The sequence below is a fragment of the Camelus bactrianus genome, chromosome 24 (genome assembly GCF_048773025.1).
Source record: "Camelus bactrianus isolate YW-2024 breed Bactrian camel chromosome 24, ASM4877302v1, whole genome shotgun sequence".
Classification (NCBI taxonomy): Eukaryota; Metazoa; Chordata; class Mammalia; order Artiodactyla; family Camelidae; genus Camelus; species Camelus bactrianus.
The window spans coordinates 5767112-5791030 of record NC_133562.1 but is presented as its reverse complement, the minus strand read 5'-3'; the positions used below and the strand labels follow the sequence as shown (position 1 = coordinate 5791030).

The following is a 23919-nucleotide window of genomic DNA, read 5'->3' as shown; positions in this document are numbered from 1 at the left end:
ACGTAAGTTCTTGGAAACATTTTGTTGGTTAAGTCAGACAACAGTAGTACTTAAAATGGAAAGGAAACATATTAATTTATAAATAAAACTTAACAAGTTACAGGGAACTTAGTTACGCTGCTAAAGCACCCTTCAATTTTTTCAATGACTAACTTTTTAAATTAGAAAAATAAAATTTTAAGCCAAACTTGAGGATTTAAGATCTACATTTTAAATGTATTACCTTAATATATTAAATATTAATTCTATAAAATTACTTTGAATAGTCTCTTCTGTGCTCCAATATGACCCTCTGTGCACCAGTAGCTCACCTGAGCCGGACACAGATTGATAAATTGCTGTGAGTTAGAATACCTTCAGCATCACTAAATTGAGACAGCTGTCGTCTCACTTCTGTTCTGCCCTATAGAAACAGCAGCTTTTTACTTAACCATCAAATCGTGATGCCGTTGACTTAGTCTGCCCATTACAACGGCTGAAATAATTGTTATACCCATTTTACGGAGAGGCCGATAGAGCTCCGAACATGAGAGCCCCTCCGCCCCGTCACCGCCGCCTCGTCCCAGCAAGTCTCCCTCCGCCGGATGGCCGCGAGCTCAGGGATGGACACTGTGATTGCTTAAGTTTCCGCACAATTTCAGAATTTAGAACACACTGTTTTCAAACTATGTTTTCATCGGATTCAAAATCCTTCGGGGATGGGCTCCAGGGCGTGGAGCAGGGGGCGGGGCGGCAGGTTCTGCTCACGGGCACCTCCCCCCTCCCAAAGCCGGGGACGCTGCTGCAGGCGCCTGGGGTCCCGCCCGTGGAGAGTCCTGGGCCGCTCACCTTTAGCTCCTTGGGCGGATCCGCGCCTGTTCACCCCTTTCTCCTCTCGGGGGCTCTCCTGCAGGCGTCCACGTTCTGTCCGGGTCCACTTGGCTAGAGGGGAGCAGGCCAGTCTGCTCAGGTCAGCTGCCTTCTGCAGGGTCCACGTGGCTTTGGGAAGCCCTCCACCTGCCATGCCTGAGAGTGAGAGTGAGAGCCCAGCATCTCGTCCTGGCGCCGGCAGCGTCAGGGCAGCAGCAGGGCCCACGGCTGCCCAAGGGACTGGGCAACAGTCAGGGCGCAGGCGAGTTCCGTCCCGAACTGTGCAGAGAGGATGTGCAGGCGTCCCTCAGACTGTGTAGCGGAGTCTGTCGTCCCATCCCTGATCCTTGACAGGAGGAAGGAGCGGGGCCTTTCATCCTGTTACCCATGGGCGGTGTGTGTGTGTGTGTGTGTGTGTGTGTGTGTGTGTGTGTATGTGTGTGGTGTGAGAGACTGCGTGTGTGGGGGGTGGTTGGGGGTAGGGGCCGGGGAAGACCCAGATGTCCTCCAGCAGAACACCCTGTTGTAGAGCTCTCAGCGAGCCCTGCCAGGACGCGCAGGCCCCAGAGCTGGCAGCTCCCAGACCTTCGAGTGAGGATTCTTCAGTGCCCTTTATTCTTAGCTGTGGCCTTCAGTCGCCAATTACAGCACTGAATGCCCGACACCACCTTATTATCTTTAGTTGACACATTACATTCAATGACTCCGGGTATCTTAACAACGGAATAGACCTGACTGTCTGGCGAGCTATTAGGTGTATCCAGTTTCACACCTCTGAACCTCACTTGATCTAGGATGGCTTATCTGGTTATGTTATGAAGGCACTGCTTTCACCTAATGGAATTTAAATCACAAGACTTGTTACAAGAAGCGGTGAGAAAGATGCAGCGGGGGCCACCCAGCTGGGCAGCCCAAACGGAAGAACGAGAGAAGCACGGAGGGATGCGGAGGAGAACTGTTTATTAGCGCCGAGGGGTTCCCGATCACAAGGCCGCCCGCAGAACACACATCACTACTGTAACCACACACGACACATACTGGTTGGCTTAGCAGCTTGTCTCGTCTTGACAGGATACTGATGTATCCCCATGAACCACAAGAATTTACTGGTGAAGTCTGGCCAAGTCCAAACTCTGCTCCACAGCACATTCCTCAGACCATCGTTCCACATCCCTCTGACTGTATTCTGGCCTTTTCCTTAAAACTGTTTCCTAACATCTGTGCTACCAATGTTATTTTCTTAACGCATAATTTGTAGATAAAGAAACACTATCAAAATGCCAGTAGTTCGTGCTCTCTTATATGGATAAGCGATTTGACAATTCTCACCCTCATCCCCCTCAAGCCAGCACAAAAACAGGGAGTAGGAAGCAGCAAGGCTTCCTCAGGCTGAACCCGAGCCGTCTGCACACAAGTAGCGGCAGGAGGCGGCTCGGCGCGGCGCCCATGCTCCTTCTGGCCCCCTCACTTGGACTTCTTGTCGCCCTTCTGGGGCTCCTCAGCCTTCCTCGCCTCCTCCTCGGGGATGAACACGCTGACGGTGAAGTCGCTGGTCTCCGAGCCATACTTGTTCTTCACGACCAGCCCGTACTTGCCGGAGTCGGATGTCATCACCGCGCTGATGGTGAAGTAGGCGGTCTTGCCAGCCTCGAACTTCAGGCTGCAGTGCTCACTGGAGGCCAGGGGCTTCTCGTTCTTCAGCCAGGAGACCTCGGGGGTCGGGTCGCCCCACACGATGCAGGTGAGATTAAGCGCCTGCAAAACAGGTTTTGTGAGAGGGCGGGAGATAGAGCAGATGTAAAGGATGGAGGGTAATGCACACCTGTGAGTGACAGGTTGAACTCACACCTGAGTAGGTTTCTCTGGGGCCTCGACTTCCCGGCTTCAGGAACACTTACCATCAAAGCTGCACCGAGGCCTTTGCTTCAGCTCCCATAACACTTAGGTGGTGCGTTTTGCTCTTGTGTGGCATTTTGGACTCTGTCTCAGGAGAGGAATCTCCCAGTTGCCACGCTCTCCGCTCACTGCTCTCTGCTCACTTTTGCACTTTGTTTGTGTCACACAGACCAGCAGCAGAATCTCAACAGCTACTTCAGGTAATGTGACTAATTTTCATATTCCATCTTCCTCGTTTGATTTCTCCCCCAAACACACTCAAGCTGTTGCAGCTGTAAAGGTGCCCTGCCAAGATGCGCTCCTGTTTCCTGACATGTAATTCTATTACATTACCATCTGTGCTGAAAGCCTCTTATTTTAAAAGCTCAATGGTTAGATCTACAGTTTTACTTTACCTTACTTTTTGGTTTAAATACTTTTGGATAATCATAGATTCATATACAGTTGTGAGAAATAATAGAGAGATTCAGTATATCCTTTACCCAGTTTACCCCAAGACTAACAGTTTACAAAATTACAGTATAATATCACAGCCGGTACGCTGACGATGTAGTCCATTGATCTTAGATCTCCCCAGTTCTTCTTGTTCTTGTTTGCCTTTGTGTGTACTGAGTTCTATTCAAGTCCATCACCTGTCTGGATTCGTGTAGCCACCAGCTCAGTCAAGAGACAGCATTTCCATCACCGTAAGGGTCCTTCCTGCTGTCCTCTTATGACCACACCCACTTTCCTCCTCCCAAGCTCGTTCCTAATTCCTGGCAACCATGATCTGTTCTCCGTTTCTAAAATTGTATAACTTCCAAAACATTACATAAATACCATTATACAATATGTAACCTTTCGACAGGGCCTTTTTCACTGAGCATAGCTCCTTGCAGATTCATCCAGGTTATTGCAGGTATCAATCATCTGTCCCTTTTTATTGCTAAGAGGCATGCCATGGAATGTATATACTTGTAAGGATCATCTGCGCCGTTTCCAGTTTGGAGCCATTACGAAAAAGTTGCTATGAACATTTGTGTACAGGTTGCTATGTGAATATACGTTTTAATTCCTCTGAGATAAATGCCCGGGAGCACAATTGCTGGGTCATATGGTAAATGTGTATTTCATTTTTTAAGAAATTGCCAAACTATTTTCCCAAGTAGCTATATAATTTCGGTTTACATTTCCAACAGCAATGTACCCACTTCTCTGCATCCTCACCAGCATTTGTTGTTGTCACTGTTTTTTATTTTAGCAATCTTGACAGGTGTCATATTTCATGTGGTTCTAATTTGCATTTCCCTGATAACCAAAGATGTTGAATTTACTTCACATCTTAAATTCCATGCTTGCATTTTTTTCTTACTGAAGTCCAGAAACTGTAAGGAAAAGAGCTAGGGCTCACAATATACAGGGGAATGGATATCCTTCTAGTTAGAAGGGTCTTAAAAGATCACTTGTTACCTTTTCTGTGAGAGTATCATCTAGAATCGGGAAGATATTAAGAAATTTGTTTTCTTTCCATGATTAGTTAGCATTTCTTACTGAATTACTCTGCAAACACATTTCAGCAAGAAAAATATGAGTCAAACTATTGCCATTAAACTTATCCAAGCAGACCAGGCATACATTTTGGGGAACTGATTTCCTGGGGATTAAAACTTTTATCAAAATTAAGCAAAACTGCCATACACCTTAGGTGTCTGGGAAAACTATTATCTATTCTATAGATTTGAATTATAGATCACAAAGTGCTTTCACATACATTCTCTCTCTCAGTTCTCACTACCCTCCAGTGAATTGAACATTTTGAACCTCATTCACTGAAGAAAACAGAAAATAGACTTTAAAAACCAAAGCAACCTTTCAATGGTGGAACTTAAAATCAACTGGTCCTATTTTCTAGGCACGAAGAAACACAGCTGGATGAAACCCACCTCTCACTAACGCCTTAGACACGCCTTGTTCACCACCTTAGTCCCAATCTCCCACTGCACATCTTCACAGCCCTTTGGAGGTGGGAAGAGGTTCTGTTCCACTGCAGATACCCCTCCTCCTGTGACTGACATACTACACTTGTTTTAGTGAAACATAGGGACGAAGAAAGTGAATCTAGGTTAGAAATTCTGTCCATTGCATTTCAGAGAGGGTATTATGGAGCCACATTTAAAACCAAATGGAAAGAAGTCCGTTTTCAACTGAGATGGAGCCAATAGAAATTCACGGGGTAGCACATTTCCCTGTAAAGGTGAGGTGTCTCACAGATCAGCCCATTTTCCACTAGTGTCGAAGGCTCAGAGGTCTCCACGTGCCCACATCAGACAGACACACATCCTGATGCGGGGCCTACAGAACAGTAAGGTGACTAGAAAACCGACTGCGTTCTGCATGCCATACGTGGCTGTTCTGAAGTCAGGCCTGAGCAGCCGTGGCATTAGATGAAGACAGTGGGATGTAGCTTATGAGAAGGAACAAAGTCTGGGGCGCTGGAACCCCCTCCTGGTGGGGAAGAAGCGGGGACGGGAGTGCCCCATGCTTACCTTGCCCTCCTGGATGGTGACCACATCGGGGAGACCGCCCACCACCCGGGCACGATCTGCAAGCACAGGCATTTCTGGTTAATCACTGACTGACAAGCACCAGCCATCACACTCCCAAAGCCCCCAGTGCAACCAGTTCTCCTATTTAGTCTCCCTCTCCTTACAGTTGTTTTATACCTGCTTTCAACACGCAAAATAAGAAAATGATCCAGTAATTCTGAATGTTAATCTTCTTCACACGCAGGTGCCTCTATCTGTACCTAAAATATCAACCTGAGATCACTTTGTTGTATGAAGGTCTGCTCTGTGACTTTCACGGCCGTTTTCAGCCCCAGCTCTCCTGCAGCTCAGTGTGGGCTCAGACAGAGGAGAGAGAGCAGATTTTGGCCTCTTTCATGCGCTTGTCTCTGATTCAGAAAAGCTGCATGATCGGAAACTTATGTGCCAGGGAGACCTGGAGGCTGGCAAAGATGTGGGCTCCTTGGGGCCTTCCATAGAGAGCCTCCCTTTCCTGTCTCTGGGGAGTTCTTGGGAGCACCATGTGGGGCCCCTGTCAACAGGTGTGCAAAGAGAGCTGAAATCCAGGGCTGAATGCCCCCGCCCAGCATGTCAGCCCCCGAGGAAGGACACCTTTCTGCCATTCACTCAACACTAACTCAGCAGCCACCGCCCTCTCACTTTTAGGCCTACGTCAGCTAATGCAGGACTCTAGAGCCTTACTTCTGCCATTCCCTTCTCCACAAAGTCAGGCTGACACTTTGAGTCTTGACTGCCTTCTCCTGCTGATTCCATGGCACTTACACCACTCGTGGGCCCAGCCCACCCTCTGCCTCCCTGCACTACTTGCTGTGTGCTACTTGGTGAGTCATGTCACTGTGGGAACCTCAGTCTCTTCATCTGTAGAATGGGAGAGTGGTCTTGCATTAAACCTGTGGACATGAAGCTTCCAAACTCTGCTCCCCAGTGTCCATGGCATTCATCCCAACGTCCATGACGATAACTCAGCTCTTTCCTACTTTATAATTGGGTCTGTATGGAGGAGTTTGTTTGAATTAAGGGTTCTGTGCAAAAGTTTAAATTTATGGAGCGAAAAGGGCTCGCAGGTCTCTTCCAGTTCTTTGCTGCTGTGATCCAGAGACCGCAGGAAGGAGCTGGCGGACCAGGGGGAGGGTCAGGTTCCTCGCCCACATGAGAGTTCAAGAACCGGGAGGGGCGGTCGGTGGCTGTGGGCCCTGGCTTTGCCCTGGCTAGGACACTGTCCCAGCTCGCCCTCGTGCTTGCCTCTGCCCCGTTCCTACCAGCGGGAGCCTCAGAAGCCCTGGACCAGAGGGACCGGGAGCCACTGACAGGCACTTCTCACTCCTCTGGGTTCCCTTCCACCCAGCTCAGGACCCACCCTACAACTTTAACCCTCAACAGGTTTCAAATTCTGTTTCCACACTGAGAAAGAACCTGAAATATCACGATAATCAGTCCGTGACTCCTGGGATCCTGTAGACTCCAGAAATCTCTGTGTGAAGCACAGCTAAGAGAAGTCTGGAGTGAGCACATTTCTGGGTACACAGACTTGACCCTTGGGCGCTGGTTCACTCAGCCTTATTGGGCCCCTCAGGAAAATGGAACTACTTGTTGGGGGACCTGTTACAGTGACTTATCTGATGTCAAATTTGCAAAGTTTTCTGTTTTTTCTTTTCTTTCACACGTCTAAATTTTATCTGACACTTGGCGCCTGCTGTAAGCAATTAACAACCTGTTGTGTGATCTGTAGCCCAGAGGTTGCTCAGGACAGCTCAAGTCAAGGCTGGGCGCCCTTCTTACAGTGAAACCTGAGACCTTTTCATAGACATTCTTACTCAGGAGACTAAGTGAAAACACATGCAGGGCACCTAAGATTTTTAAAAAATAAATAGAAAAAAAAAAAAAAAAAACGCTTTCACTCTCCTCCATCTGCAGTCTTAATAGAAACATAAAAGTTGTGTTTTGAAACCACGCCAGGAATAAATGTACAGGGGGTTACTCACTTTTCTCCGCAATGGCTGCTTGTCTGTGGTTGAGAGAAACAAACAAACACGCAAACAAAGAAGAATTCTGTTTTAGTTGTCGACTGAAATAAAATCGCACAACGTAAGAGTTATGTGTTGTTTCCTTTGGGGCAAAATGAGGACTATAGTCCAGAGACAGCCTTTCAGAGAGCTCTGAGGAACTGCTCCGAAGAGGCAGGGGAGGCACATCAGTATTACACATGATTGCAGTGAAGGGGGGACGTGCAGTCAAGCACACATTTAGGCAGATGCTGCTGCTAGTCACGAGGAGCAGCTGTCACCATGAATGATCTTAGTTCTTTTCTAGACACGAAGAGATGCAAGAATTAGAGCTCATAAAATCTTCTCCAGAAAACATCTAACTATCTGAAGGCCTGTTCTGCCAGTTTTTCCAGAGCAGAGAGCCTCATTCCTGACCTCCACCCTGAACTCCTTTCAGGGAGGGCAGGAGGTCATCAGCTGCAGGGTCTTATGATTTAATCCAGGCAGTGGTAGGTGGCAAGGGCCAACATGATTCAGTCCCTGTAGAGGCAAATGGCAAGTGCCAATTTTCAGTTGGCATAGTGCTACTTCGAAGTAGCTAACCTTGACTGCATTTCATTTTTTTTACTGCTCAGCCACTCAGCCAAGCAGTGGCAAGTGCCACGTAGACCGCACTTGCTGCCACGCGCAGACGGGAGTGGCACACATGTTCAGAGATGGGAGCGCACGCGGTGGCATTTGCCGGGAAAGAGGGACTTACTTTAATCTCTGGAATTCAGCAAAGGCTTCCTCGTACGCTTGAAGAGAAAAAAAGGAGAAGTTAGAATTTTCTCACCCAGAATTGGACGCACACAGGGGTCAATTAGAACTCCCAACCTGAGGGCAGTGTGAAGGGACCGACCTGGACTCCGCTGGCTTTGAATGAACCATGCCTGGGCGGTCCCTCTACAACCTACAGACTTAACAGGAGAGGCACCTACTTTCTAGGTAGGAGGTATGAAGTAGTGGATTTTAGAAGCTCTCAGTCCACTGAGAGGCCTTCAGCCCTCCAAACAGAAAGGCAGAGGTTAGCTCTGCCAAAGATAAAATGGGAAGGGATGTCTGTTTCAAATAAACACTGGTTCTCTACCGAGCATTCTGAGCACCAAAAAAGCTTTTCTCTTATTAAATCACTCCACACTTCGCAGCCTCCTAGCCAGACAGTTGTTATGTGGTCCGGCCTGTCTGTTTGTGGTGAAGAGCACGCGGAGTTACTGCATGGTGGCGGGAGCCGGTGCTGGCCTGAAGCAATGCTTCTACGCTGAGCAGGAGACGGAATAAAAGACAGGGAGACAGACAAGCAGATGAGAGCTGTGGAATTCTAACATAAATTCTTTTTCTGAGCCTGCAGAGGAAGGCACTTTAAAGATTTCAGGCAAAAAGACAGCTTCATTTTGACATCTCTCCCACCTGGCCTTTAAGTGCCTCTGTGGTCTAGGAATTGTAATAATTTAACATTTAGAAAACATTTACATAATACTAGTCCCTCCCCCTTCTTTTATGGACGGGAAAAACGAGCATAGAGTCAGGCTTAAAGCCACCGGAGGTGGACTAGGTTTGCTAAACCAGGTCAGTGCTGCTCCTTTTGCTCCTGCCTCACTAGAAAGCCAAGAGCACAGCTGAGCCAACGCATTCGGTGCCCGTGGCAACCCTGGAAGACAATCCAGGGCCTTTTGCTTAAGGGGGATTTGAGAATGGGGTGGTGAGTGAGCTCTGGTGGGCAGAGAGTAAAAGTAAAATGTAAACAAGTTTTAAATTTATCTACCCACTTCTTGTCTCCCTTTTCCTATTGTGTTTCAAAGTGCGAGATGGACTGCAGAAGCAGCCCCCTCCCGCAGTCACTGCAGGGCGCAACCCAGGCAGTGCGGCCTGGGGAGCGAGTCCCTGGGGGCAGCTGCTCCCGTGCCTACAGAGAGCCTTCAGGGAGCTTGTCCAGTCGTGACGGGGGTGGGGAGGGACTCAGCACAGAACAACCCTAAGCAGGGAGGAAAGGCTGCTCGCTAAGTTATGAACCTCCTCTGAGGATTCAAACACCAAGAGTCATTGCCTTTTAATATACAAAATAGAGGAAAAGTCAGCCCAGAGCCTCCTTTAGTGACTTCACATAGACTCTTTCTTCCTTTAAGAAAGAACAAGATGAGCGTAGTACCAGGAGAGGGAGAAACAGCACAGGGGTTTTAAATTTTTACTTGTTTTTTTCTTTTTTCGGAGGGGGAGGTACTTAGGTTTATTTATTTACTTTTTAGAGGAAGTACTGGGAATTGAACCCAGGACCGTGTGCATGCTAAGCATGTGCTCTACCACTTTGAGCTATACCCTCCTCCCTTAACTTTTTACTTGTGATTGTACATTTTTTAACTTTTAAAATTTTCATTAATGCTGTGCCTCACCTTTCCTGTCTGTTCTTAGATGGAAAACCTCCTCCCACCTTGCTTCATTCCTTTCTTCTCCTTATCCCTGTTCCCTCCAGAACCCCCCCATTCTCCCAGCCAATGACCCAGAAATCTGAGGCCACTTTTCTAACTTCCTTCTGTTCTCCTCACTATGTACCTTTGCTTGTTCACGTCTACTCCCCTCTGGTTTCTGAAGAAAAGTTATCACTGCTCCTTCCCAAAGCCAACACTTGCCCCTCTCCCTGGATCTCCAAGCTTCCCTTCTTCGGAACTCTGATCCATCCCTCGTCCCCCGTCACTCACATCTTGGATCCTTCCAAATCAGCTGATTTCTGGGGCTCTGTGAACACGCTCACACTTCGGTCACCATAAAACGATTCTTTCCCAGTGTCTGCTCTTGCTCAAGTGATAGTAAACCAACCTGCCCTTCTTTGTAAGCCCCTTGAAAGAGCAGTGCTTTCTCTCCACGCACACGGCACGCGTCTCTGACCCTCTACTCACTGAAGCTTTGCTTCTACCACCATGGCTGAATTCAAACTGCCTTATTGAAACGTCCAACCATCTTCCAATAGTCAAATGTAATGACCTCTTTCCACCCTTTGTTCTGCTTAGAAAGCCCACACCTCTGCTGTAGGTGCTGCTCTGCAGAACATCCGATTACCTTGTCCTGAAAGATCCACCATCCTCTGGTGTCCGGTTTTGCCATCAAAGAGCTCCATCACGTACTTCCCTTTGTCGTTCGGAGTGGGCTCGTTGATTTGTAGCCAGATCTGCTCCCCGGTGACCCCATTCTTAACTCTGTCTGAGTACTTAATAGCATTCCCGCTGTTCACATCAACAGAAAACATCGTTATCGTCCGCTTTCATCCAGAGCTTATCTTTACTTTGTCTCCTATTGAAGTTTTACAGACTTTCAAATAACATGAGATCCACATCTGTTCCCCTGCTTCAGAGAAACTGTGGGCCCTGAATCACAGCACGTGGATTCCAAGGCCTGAGTGGGGGCCCAGCAGTCTGCATATGTAGCTCCCAATAGCAGCCTGGGGCCCCGGCAGACTGCAGCACCAGAGCTCCAACACGGTATTCATTACCTCTGGTTTTGCTTGGGTTTATTTGTAGGACTGACTAGGGAATCTTTAAAGTGAAAAGGCCAAAGTGCACATTATATGACTGCATATTTCACGCAGATGGTCTATAGCTATAAATGGGATTTTATGGGCTAGTTAAAAGCAGACCTAAGGAGGTTCGTCTGTGGCTGGCATCTGTTGACACTCACGGTTACAAAGCTATTTAAAACAAATGTAAACCTGCACTCGGTTGTAAGGCCAAAAGTAAACGAGAAGCAGAGCTGCTGCTCAAAATGAATGAGGCACCTTCTCTGTCCCTGGATGGGAGTTCCCCCGCGTTCTACAGTAGGTCACGCGCAGACCCATGCACTGCAGTCTTTACAAGAGAATAAAAGCTAATAGAACCCTTTGTTTTGTGATCTGACGGTCTAGAAATGCTGATACAGATGAAGTAAGACAAAAGCAGAGGCAGTGCACTCTCAGTGATGCTGATACTCTATGAAGAGTTTGTAAACATGCGAGGAAATAAGAAAAAAAAAAGGCAGTATACAAAACTGTAGTAACAATTATGAATAGAGACAAGACAGGAAGGAAGTACCCCAAAATGTTCATACTGTGGCTAGGGAAACTATGGATAATATCATATTACAAACTCTCTAATGTATAATACGATATTAAGTATATTTTCTGGAACAAGCACGTATTATGTTTGTAGTTGTAATAAAATAAACCTAAAAAATGAAGAACAAAAAGTCTCCATCAGAAAATTTCAGATTTCAGATAAATATGCAGCATTTTCTTATATACTATATTCTTTAAAAGCTATTAAAAATTAAAGTGCCATAAAATGCAGGGTAAAGGAGCCCACTCATACCCACAGACCGTAGCCTGAGCTATATGTCCCAGAGTTAGAAGGACAGACAGTTTTCTGCTTTGCTGAGATAAACCTGTTTGAGTGTTTTCATCTCTGGCTGACATGCATAATAGTACCTTATGTTTGTAAAGTACTTCATGGTTTACAAAGTGCCTCTAATTCTCTCGTTGGGTCCATCAGTGTTATGAGATAGAACAGGAATTATTGCTCCTATTTTATACAAGAGAAACGTGAGATTCAGAAAATTAAGTGACTTGCCTAAGATCCAAGGGAAGACAGGAGCAAAGTCAAGACCCAACCCATTTCGAGGTTCTTCTGCGTTACAGCGCATACTTACATGACCACAGGTAAGTCAGTCAGTCCTTGCTTCCTGACCCTCTCACAGGCACACGTCCGTGTGCACACAAAACACTCGTTCAGCTGACTACACCAAACAATGTGAGAAGTTTACAGCTTGATAGTCTGACAGTAGCTTCCTCAGAACCCCGTGTTCTAATCTTTTTGAGCAAGTAATTCTTTTAGAGATGATGTAAAGGCTTTTGATTAATGATTCAACTAATTTATCATCCCTTATTCTTCAGACTGATCTATCAAAATGTCCTAGATGTTACAGAGGAATTTCCTAGAATTTGATCTATTTTAACTTATAATTACTTTCCTAAAATGTATTTTGAAAGAAACAGAACAAAGGAATACAACTCCAAGCATTCAAAATGGAATTTCACTTGTTCTCAATTGTTCTTTTTAAAGAACTCAGGAAATGAATAGTAATAATAATAAATGTAATGACATACTGTTCTACATAACAGTAAAGTCATTCATTTTTATTTATGTATTATTGAACTATATAGTTGATTTATAGAGTTGTGTTAGTTTCAGGTGTATAGCAAAGTGATTCAGTTATACACATATATATTCTTTTTCAGATTCTTTTCCATTATAGGTTTTTACAGGATATTGAATATAGTTCCCTGTGCTATACAGTAGGCCCTTATTGTTTACTTATTTTATATATAGTAGTGTGTATATGTTAATCTCTAACTGCTAATTTATCCTTCCCCCCACTAAAGTCATTTTACAGAAAACACAAATGACTGTTTTGTGGGACCCAATTCTGGTTAAATGGTCAATCCAGACTTTTAATGCAACTTGAACCGGGGGCAGTGCTATGATGGGGTGTTCCGGATCCAGGCTGCCTGGTTTCAGCCCTCCACCTACCACTTAACTGCGTGACCTTGGGCAAGTCACCTCCCTGAGCCTGAGCTTCCTAGTCACTAAAATGAGAAATGTGTGCCTCACAGGCTTTGAATATTAAATGAATTCACACATCTAAAGGGTGCAGAGCAGTGCCCAGCATACTGCAAATGCTCACTGGAGGGAAGATGTAAATAAACACTGTTGTCCGGCTCCTCCCAGTGATGCCACAGTGACCTACTGCTCAGGGGGGCCCACAGGGACTTCGGGAATGAGTGTCCGCTGCATCCCAAGAGTGGACTGAAGGCGGCTGTGCCCCACCAGATCTCCATGGCAGCCTGCTGTTCTCTTTCAGCTCAGGAAATTTCAAGGAAGCACAGAGGTTAAGGACCCTGTCAATGGTGTAAATGGGAGAACTGGTTTGACTTAGAAACCTATTTGAGCTCTTGGAATCTCCAAGGGAATCTTAAATGTAATCCCTCTATAACTGCACAAAGGAAGTGTGGGATTAGAACAGCTCTTCAAGCTCAGTCTAGTTCAAATACACATTCCCAAAGTCATCTTCAAATCTCCAAAGCCTTCCGAGGGTGGACGGGAAACATGCTAGTGCCCAACTGCGCCAGTTGCTGCAAAGGACAATGATAAACTCGGGAACCGCTCTGGGTCAGGCTTCTTGGGTCAACGGCCATTAACTCACACGACAGGAAATTTGGTACATGCTGCTTCAGTTTTGCACAGCATGGGTTAGGCGTGTGTAGAAGGAGACGATAAGAATCTGGCAAAGCAGAGAGTCCAAGCTCGACTGTCTGGAGGTGGAGGTCACATTACAGAGGCGTCTACGAATTATGATACGTCCCAGATCACAGAGTCAGGTGCTGCCAGCCACCACCAGCCTCACCGTGCACGTGCTGGGGCAGAGCGCTAACCTCACACTGAAGGAACGGCCTGGCTCTCTCTGTCCTCTCACAACATCAGTAGGTAAGACAAGGCCTTACCTGGGGGGAACAGAGGGTCGTTGCTCTTTTTCCCAGTTCTTCCCCGGAGTGGAGAAAGAATTTCTACACAGCAGTTAAGTTTTTATTTACTTACTTGTGGGACCAGTTAACTTTCAGATCATCCACGTAGTAAGTAACTAAAGAGTATAGCCGGATGCCCTCAGCCGTGCTCTGGATCTTCAGGTTTGTCGCAGACAACGCTGACAGAAGAAAACACATGTTTCACACACCTGTAAGCCCATCCGGGAGGAGAATGAAGCCCTGCCCGGCGAGGACTCACCTATTGCTTTACAGACTTCAGTCATCAGCTCTTTAAAGGCTGTGGATAGAGATTCACAGACAAAGCTTTAGGACAAAAATGTTCAACGGCAAGTTAGATCGCAAACTGTGAGTCACACGTGCTCTCAGAAACATCCTGTCTGGTGACGGATATTGGTCACCAGGAGAATTTACTGATCAATTGGTAACAAGTGTTCTTTGAGGAGAGAACTCAATTTTTTTTTACCAGTTTTAAAAGATTCCTGCTCTTTGATTATTTCTGTTCCCTTGAATTCTTTGTAACTGTCACCGTATTTACATTCCAGAGAAAGAGCCACAGTGAGATTTCCAGGAAGGTTCTTGAGTTTAGGATTCTCTTCTTCTTAAGTCCCAGGAAGGTTCCCTTTACATTAGAGGAAGTTTTCTTATCTGTGTCATCAATTCATGATGAATTAGCCACCTAGGTTCCCTGGTATTTCTCAGCCTAATGATGCCTTTTGCCAATAAACACATTTAGTCCTGTCTCCACCAAGAGCAGGAAGGTAACACCAAAGGCAAACTTCTGCTGTTTGCTAGCAATGTTGTTAAAGATCTGGTTCAGGAACAAAATTGGAGGTTTGGGCGTCACATGTAGGGTTTTGTTATCACAATGTACTTGTCCTCAGTGGTCTCTGGAAGAAGGAAGTTGCTTTCTCACTCTGCTACTGAGAGGCTTTGAGTTTCATATTTAATCTTTCTTGCCAGGTTTTAAAGAGTGGACTATTTTGAGATGCACTTTTCATGGTAGTTTTCGATCCTGGAACTTTTTTTTTTTTATAGGATTGAAACAAAAATGATGATTTCTATTGAAAACAGACCTCTCGTGGATTGTGGTCTATAAATTCTCTGAGGATCAAAACTACACTTCTGATTTCAAGGAAGACTAAAAGTGAAGTATTTTGAATAAAACAATAGTTCACCCTGCTGGAATTTCAATTAGAACAAAATCTGTGGACAAAAGATCAGCATGACTCTGATCATTCAGCTCAGCCTCACTCAGAATCCTGACAACCTGTATCTAGAACACACAGAACAGACCCCAGCAGTTGGTGGACTGACCTTCATCCACAAGCTTCAATCTGCTCTTATCCTTTCCTCGGTCGTCTTTCAGGATAACTTCATAAATCCCAGCATCTTTCTTGGAAAACTAAGGGAGGGGGGAAGAGTTGCACACATTGCAGCTTATCAGAGCCTCATAGTACGGTGTTTGCATTTTTCAGGCCCTGTGATTTATAGAACTGCCATCAAAACACACTGAACAAGCATCAAGCCCTGGGAGCAACGAACAGTTCACGGATGAACCATCCAGCATAACACGGCCAGTAAGCAGTCCTGACTGCTCACCCCTTAAGGCCACAACTGACCTGAGGCTTAAAGTCCTTATCCTTTACTCTGCCTTCATATTAAAAGCTAATGATCACAAGTATTTGAAAGGTATGCTCTTTTAGACAAAAAGTAGATAAAAATCTATACTTAAATGAATACAGCGTCTGATTGTCTCTGTACTTTTAGGGAACAAGGTATCATGAGGCTTAAGAGCAAACAAAGAAGGGTCCACTTAACTACCCTGCCACTCACCCGTCTATGAAAAAATGCAGCCCAGAGAGGCAAGAGCCGTGGTATCTCGCCAGCACTGGCTGGATATCTGACAAATCCACACGTCTCGCGGGGGAGAGAAGCTTTTGTGTCCTGACAGCTTGCTGTTTGGGTGATGTCAGGGCAGGGATATGCCCGGGGCAGAGGACCACGTAATCTAGTGTTTAGAAGAACGTGGGGCACAGAACCTACATATTACATTTCACATTCATAGTCACCTACCTCTGTTATTAGGAGGGTACATATACCGTCCTTAAAGTCATGCTTTTCATCCACCGAGATCTCCCTGTCATCTTTATACCACACAATATGAGTCTCTTTCTTAATGTTTGCCACCTAGAAGAAAAACTGTAGTTATACTTCTTGAAATAAAGGAGTGCCACCCTTATGAAACTAAATAATTCTTAATGTAGCTTTGGATATAAGAAAAAGATATAGATCTCTAGAAGAATCAAGTGAAAGCTATTTTTAAATTGACAGAGAGTTTAAAGTAATGTGGATATAAACGAATAAACCCAAATCAATAGCATTTCTGTTTCAAGCAGAAAAAAAAAACAAACCTGACTTTAAAATCATCTGCTGGACAAGAAAAGGAAGCATAGAAACATACACACTAACATACAGACTTAGTAAAATAAAAATTTGAAAACTGAAGGAAGAAAAGTCCCATCAAATTAAAATATAGTCTGTGTCACAAAGACAAATGACTTCACCAAAGTGATGGGGTGAGCAAGCCCCAATCTATAGCTAAATATTTTTAAAAGACAATTGAAACTTAGTGAATAAATGTGGAGAGGAAATATGTTTTAAATTTTTTTAATTAAATTTTTCCCCAGTTTTATTGAGATATAGTTGATATAACATTATATCAGTTTAGGACATACAACATAATCATTTGCTATATGCATAGGTTGTGAAATGATTACCGCAGTAAGCTCAGCTAGCATCCATCAAGTCTGGTTTAATAAATTAATTGCTTAGTAATTTTTAGGAAACTCATTTAGATCCTGTATCCACACATCATATCATAAATTTCAAATGGGCTAAATGACCTCATATGATTAAAAGGATCTTAAGCGTTATCTACAATGCTTGCACTTTTTTATGAAGAAGAGCATATTCATGTATTTCTTGTGTAATTAAAATTGGACGGAAAAGTAAAGATGTCCCACAAATCAAGAAAACAATCTTAAATAACTGGACAAATGTACAAACAATTTCCCAAAGAGGAAATATAATTACAAAACAAACACACGAAGAAAATGTCTCATCTCATTAAAGACAAGGAAATGTAAGTTTCGATAAGTTAAAAAGTTCCAGCTCACACAGCTAAGGGGAGACCCACAGCGGTGAGCACAGGGAAACTGATGCGCACAGACGTTCTTTACGGCCCTGTAACCTGGCTCCCGGGTTACAGAATGTTACTGTGTGAGCAGGCGACATTGCTTATGACAAGAATGGCCCCTGACTGGGGAGCTGCATCTGGCCTGGGAGGGACTAGAGAGTGTATCCGTAGCTTTGGGCTTCCCTGGGTATACGGACTCCTGTAATCTGGGGTTGTCCTCTCGGGGACGCTGGAAGCTCCGTCTGCGGAGTTGTTACAAGAGGTACTGGCTCTCTGGGGCATGAGGGTTTTTTTTTAAAGCCATGCTGTTTCCTGCATCTGCTCCGAGTGTATCTCATCTCCTTGCACGTGAGCTGTCACCTGGGGGTGGGGAGGGACTGACTCCGATGCGGACTCCTGCAGGAGAGGGAAGCCTGGCATGGCCTCGTGGGTGAGCTGGGGTTCCAGTCCATATCCTTTTGAATAGACTAGTTCCAAATAGGGCCCAAGACAGTCTCAGAGTCTGAATGTTTAGCTGCACATACTCCATTAACCATAATGCAACGTGTAAATTGCTAAATGTACATAAATTGCTATCATAATGAAACCAAGGACTGTGGGAGGACAGAGGAAGGGTCATTCTACCTGGACTGAGAAGAGGGAGGCCTTACAGAGGAGATGACTCAGATGGGCCTTGAAAAAGGATTTTTGTCAGAGAAGCTGAAAGAAGAAGGCCACTTGAAGGCATTGGAACAGCATAAACACTTAACATCTGAATATTCAGAACCTACTTCCAGGCTCCTGTGGTTGTTCAGGATCTGGCTTAGAGTCCAGCTCTCCTGGGGAAGACCACCAGAACAGGGCCCCCAAGCCCGCCTCCCAGGAGCCAAGCACAACAGGCAGCACAGGGAGGGGGACAAGCGTGCGGGCCTCTTGGGGGCAACGTGCAGGAGAGAGTGAGTGGGGGGCAGCATGGCCGTGGACAGTCAGGAGGAGAGAGAGGCCGAGTGGGTTTTAGCTGCTGCCTGAGAAGCTGTTTTCTAAGAGTGTCTGCCATTTTCTCAGAGGCTAAAATCGATTCTGGTGGGCTGCTCACTGTTTCTTTCTCTTTATCTGATCCAGCAGAGACCAGGGTACTTGCGCTCTGGCTTTTGTGATGACAACTACACGCCAAATGCCAAATCCATGCATTCGCTTTGGGGTCACTGTCCACCACCACGCCCTTCACACTTCTTCCTCAGCCGGCAGTTCCCATTCAAAAAAATCAATGACTCATGCAGCTCAACACCGTAGACCAAGGTACAAAATAATTCAGAATGTCATGTGGAACTTTTTTTTCCCCTAAATTTTCCCAAAGACCTAATAAGACAATTGGTCATGAGCTGCAAAATCTTTACCAAACCTCGCCCCTCATGGGAGCACAGGGGTTTCAGAATCAGCTGCAGAGCCGCCCACGACTCCAAGGCACACAATTTAGATTAAAAAAATTGCTCAACTTCCACAGAAACACAGTGTGGCTGGCATGATTCTGGAACAGATCTACCACTTAGAATGTAACAAAGACAATGCGGGATTCTTTTGAGATTAATAATTAAAAAGGAGTTGGTGGGGGTTGGCGAGGGATAAACAGGTAGAGCACAGAGGCTTTTCAGAGGAGTGAACATACTCTGTATGATACTATAGTGACAGATACGTGTGTTTAAACATTTGTCCAAACCCGTGGAATGTACATGCCAAGAGGGAACTAAGCTGTGGACCCTGGGTGACCTTGTGTCCATGTGGGTTCATCACTGGTAACATATGTGCCACTTTGTGGGGGATGTTGAGACAGGCTACGTGTATGTAGAGACAGGGGTACTTGGGAAATCTCTGTACCTTCCCTTTAACTTTGCTGTGAACTTAAAACTGCTCTAAAAAACAATCAATAAAAAAAGAGTCTATCTTTATTAACTAGGGCATAGGCAATGAATAAAAACGATCATCTTGACTTCCACATTTTCACATTGTCTTATTTTAAATATTTGATTACATAACCTTCAACAGTAAGGACGTGTCACCTATCATTTTGGTGCAAACGGAGGAGATGAAAAATGGATCTTTCTCTTCTTCTTACATTCTGTTTTATCTTTATTTTCCTTGTATCAAATATTAAACATGTATCTACTTCTTACCTTGCATTTCAATAGGACATTACATTCACCAGTCACTTCCCAGCTCAAATACTCAACAAAATGTGGACCTATAAAATTTTAATAATATTAGCAATCAGAAATATTAATTATGAATGCAAAAATCCCAGCTCATTCTTAAATTCCAAGGTGATTTACGTTTAAAGTGAACTTTTTAAAATTTAAGTTTTAGCTTTTTAATATTTTAAATCGATACATATTTAATAATAAATATGTCCAATTAATTTTATTTGCCAAGCCATTACTGATATAAGCAATAATATTCATTTTAATTTGTTATGGACTTCACCTTGGAATATTTTGTTCAAGAAATGGAAGCTCTTCTCTTTATTCACTACCCATTTTTACCTTGTTTCCTGATCCATTCTTGCCGCTGGAATTCAGCTTCTTTCTGGAGCTTCTTATAAACTGAAAATTGAAAATCAAGGAAGTATGAAGTCGAGTTGAGTGGTATAAACATACATGCCCATCGCTGTGCTGAGTGATTTACATTCATTATTATGACACTCATACATCATGACCACCGTATTTGTTTTCAGCATTCACAGATGAAGAAAAAGGCTTAGAAAGGTTAAGTAGCTTGTCCAAGGTCATGAAGCCAGGACATAATGAAGCAGCATTGGCTATTGCAAATGTAGAGATCTGGCCAGCCTTTCCATTGCTTTATTAAATATACATTTTAAATCTTGGTGGCTCCCACACTGGCTTATGACACTTGACATACAACCTAATTCTAATGTATGATTGATTGGTCTGGCAGGCTCTACTTTTGCATATTTTTCTTTTTAATTTAAGTAGTTTAAGTACACGTTACAAAATAGTATCATAGTTTGTTTGTGAGACATACATACAGTCTTGGTTATACTGCAATATCCTTCACTGGAAAATTTTAGTTATAAATACTTTTTATTTATGACATAATTTAAGTGCAGTCTTGCCTGTGGGCCAATGATAACTCTGGTGTCTTTTAAAATTAATGTTCTACGGAATGAAATGCTATGGAAAGTATTAACTGTAAACTGTATTTTGAACACTGGAATCCAATCAAGAAATAATTCCTTCTACTGCCCACGTGACCACTTTTGTACGATGGAGTGTTTGCATTGAAGGGAGGAGCAAAGTCTTTGAGTTAATGTTCCACAGAACGCTTACCATCACCAATGAGAACCAGAGTAGAATGACCCGTTGCTCTTCCATCTTGAATCTGGAAAGTATACGTCCCCTCATCCTCATCCTGCAGCTTTTCCATAAACATTTCAATGATACCAGTGTTTCGGTCAATATGCATCTTATATTTCTTCAACGTGAAGAGGAAAAGAGAGAAGTAAGTGAGACAGATATGATGACAGTAACCCTCACAAAACACACGCACAAACGCCAAAGTATCATAATTTAATAAAATTTCTTGTTAACATTTTTTTAACTGAGCAAGGTTTTAAAATCTTGTGCCCAGAAAAAGGAAAATGTTAAATGGAATATATGACCTTGACCAGAATTGATTTCTAAGAAGCCTGACATTTAGTTTTTTAAATATAAAGTTTTGTTACCCCAAATCACAAAATGTTATTTTTAGGTTTTCATTTTACTTTCTGGATTCCATTGTTTTCAATTAACAAAGCACAACTGTAAGCAGCGTGAGGGAAGCATTGTCTGGTTCATGGCTGTGTCCGTGGCATCTAGCACGTGCATGGCACACAGCAGCCAATTAATATACACCTGCTGATTAACAGGTGCATAAAAATGCTTCTAATGCAGTCGAAGCCCTTTTGTTCTTAATGAACCAAAATTGCCCTGTTCGGCTGTGCTTATTTTATCATATTCCTTAGGCAACTTTTTTCAACGTAAAGGTAAATCTCAGTCCTTGGCCATACAAGCACAAGCTCCATGATGGATCTGAATTAATGAAGGTTTCCTATGAAATGTCACAGAATGAAGGCTCAGGTCTGGGATCAACTCTGTGGTGCCATTCATGCCCCAGAGCTTTCCCTGCAGGGAGCCAGTCTCCAACTGAGGCCATGTTTTTGCTTAGCTTGTCCCTACCCTAGCTTGCTTCCCTCACCTCCTACTCCTGAGAGTTCTTCCCCATAAACCACCTGAAGGAGAAACCCTATTTCAGACTCTCATTCTAGGGAACCTGACCTAAGACAATAATTTCCACCCAATGAAATAGTATGATAAGAACCACTGTAATGACAATGAACAGCTCTTCAAGTTCTGTGTGTGTGTGTGTGTTTATGTGCGTGCACAGTAACATGCAAGCCTGTGTGAACATGTGTGCCTCTACACACACGTGTGCACGAGTGTTCCCTCGGTGGCTGTGGTGGCAGAGTGATGCCAATAAAGCTCTTCCTTCCTCTCCACTGGCCTCATGGTGACCACACAGAAGGTTCTGAGGACAGGGAGGAGACGCGCCACAGAGGACCCACGTGTGACTTGTCCCGGCTCGCACACCGTTACCGTACGAGTTGAAAGTGAATATACTGCTCACTCTTCTGCCATTTATGTTACTCATCCTCCCTCTCACTAATGAATCCTCAAATGGTTTAAAAACACATTTCGATGCAAGGAGAACAGTTGTTAATGATGGCCACAAACCACACCTCTCCCCCATCTTTTCCATCTCCCACTTACACCTGTGAGAACACAGGGAGGAGCCAGCACGCCTGAACCTAAGTTGTTCAGTACCACCAGGCACCAGCCTGATCCGGGCTCTGCAGATGTCTGGGGAGGACACATCAAGTGCTGACACCGTAACTCTATCTATAAAAATTCTGTGTACGTTAAAGGCAAAGAAAATACTAAGGGCAGATATACACAATCACCTGTGTCAATAAGACACAAATTATACACACAGAAGTATAGAAAAAGACCAGCAAGTATATATGAATATGTGTACCAAAAAGCTGTAAGAATTTGCGATTTCTCCTTTCTGAGTCTTTAAAGCTTTTTACAACAAAGATTGATTTTTAGCCAGAAAAGCAATGAAAGATATTTTTACTGCATTTTTTTCTGAGCCATTAGAACAATTCTTCCCTTTGAAGAACCAAGACCCCACTGCAGTCTGTGATGTGAGTATCTGAGTTCAGGCGAGGGTGTGGGTCCCTTTGCCTTCCCAAGAGAGCAGCTTTTTTCATGAGGGACCAACTTCCTGATTTGCCTGAGACAGTTTTGGTTTATGACTGTTGTCCTGGAAAAATTATTCCTAGCATCCTCGTTCATTCTCAGAAGTGTCTCAATTTTGGATAATATGATATATTTTCTTCCACACTTTTCACGTGTGAAGTGATTTACACTCCCCCACCCCACATCCAGTGGTTTTCATAACAGCTTATCTGCATTCTTCCCCGGCACATTCTGCAATGATATGTTTAGAAATCTAAAAAGTGTAAAACCTACCGGCCCTTCAAAAATTTCCTTGTCGTTAAATATGAAGTTGACTTTGGCATTGCCAGACAGCTTCTCAGCCTGCATCCAAAACCGGACTTGGCCTTTCTCCAAAATTTCAACTGCCAACTCCGATTTAACTGGGACAGCTATGAAAAATAAAAATAAGAGTAGTGATTATCCTGGTAACCAATTGTACTGACACAGATTTTTCCAACAAGTGGAAAAAAACCACAGAGATGGTGGTGTAGCATCTTGCTTCTTGCAAAGCCTGGAGGCAGTGAGAGTGTTATAGGGGAGAGGCTGAATATTGAGGGACAGAAAAACTGGGTTCTAATCCTGACTGTCACAGATGTCTTAACTGTAAAAATGAGGAAGATGGACTTACCTCCACACAGAAACAGTCCATGTCCGGGTTAGTGTCAGACTACCTGGGTTTAACCCCAGGTGCCAGCTGTGTACCTCTGGTCTAGCTACTTAACCTCTCTGTGCCTCATGTTCTCCATCTCTAGAATTAAATCCCCGTAGTAATGACCCTTTTTAGGTCATTGCGGAGTTTAAATGTCATATTCCATTTAAGCATCCTATAAATAGCATGTAATAAGTGCTATAAATGAGGCTATTAATATTTTGGTGACTCTTTCTCCAGGGGTTTAAACAACACCCTACAACCATCAATGGTAAAATACATTTACACCTAAGAGGACACACCAAACAGGCGTGATTATATGTGCTTGTGTATACCTCACACACACAGTGTATACACACACACGTGGGATAATGACCAATGTCTGCCAATGACGAGATGTATTATGCAGGATGTTGTCAGTATTGAAATAGACTTCCCACCATCCCCCCCAAACACCTTGAATTCTTGATATAAATACATATATGTGTGTGTATATATATATTCAAATACTGCTTCACTGCACTGCAATTTAGTATTACTACTGGCAAGACAGACTAGATTATTTTCTATTTTTAGCTTTACATATTTTTATTTTTTCCTTCTACTCAGCCCTAAATTTCCTTGGGCTTTTTTTCTCTGGCAGTTTTCTTGCTCCAGCAACATATCTGTTATTTGTTAAGTTTAGGGCATATGTTTAGTGGTTTTCAAAATATTTTTGAAAACAGCTTAAAATAGGAGAATTTGCTGTGCCAAGGGATAAAGGAACACCACACTCTTTATGACACTCTGTAAGAAATGAGACCATTTAAAACCTTACAAAATCTCAAGAAGATGACTTAATTATGTGTCAGCGTTTACTAAGAG

The 23919-nt window shown here is 44.0% G+C and overlaps 1 protein-coding gene across 2 annotated transcripts in view; it reads right to left on the bottom strand.

Annotated features, from left to right (window-relative positions):
* Nucleotides 1–1792: 1792 nt before the first annotated feature.
* MYOM1 (myomesin 1) overlaps nucleotides 1793–23919 on the bottom strand; it is a 104860-nt gene continuing 82733 nt past the window's right edge. For both annotated transcript variants that reach the window (XM_045518896.2, XM_074352504.1), the window contains 13 exons: nucleotides 22659–22795; nucleotides 20415–20559; nucleotides 19611–19670; nucleotides 19245–19312; nucleotides 15972–16085; nucleotides 15213–15300; nucleotides 14137–14175; nucleotides 13951–14056; nucleotides 10388–10551; nucleotides 8055–8091; nucleotides 7292–7314; nucleotides 5271–5326; nucleotides 1793–2604 (listed from right to left, as the gene is read on the bottom strand). In XM_045518896.2, the coding sequence (XP_045374852.2) occupies nucleotides 2314–2604; nucleotides 5271–5326; nucleotides 7292–7314; nucleotides 8055–8091; nucleotides 10388–10551; nucleotides 13951–14056; nucleotides 14137–14175; nucleotides 15213–15300; nucleotides 15972–16085; nucleotides 19245–19312; nucleotides 19611–19670; nucleotides 20415–20559; nucleotides 22659–22795 (1328 nt within the window). In that variant the 3' untranslated portion in view covers nucleotides 1793–2313. The remainder of the gene's footprint in view (nucleotides 2605–5270; nucleotides 5327–7291; nucleotides 7315–8054; nucleotides 8092–10387; nucleotides 10552–13950; nucleotides 14057–14136; nucleotides 14176–15212; nucleotides 15301–15971; nucleotides 16086–19244; nucleotides 19313–19610; nucleotides 19671–20414; nucleotides 20560–22658; nucleotides 22796–23919) is intronic.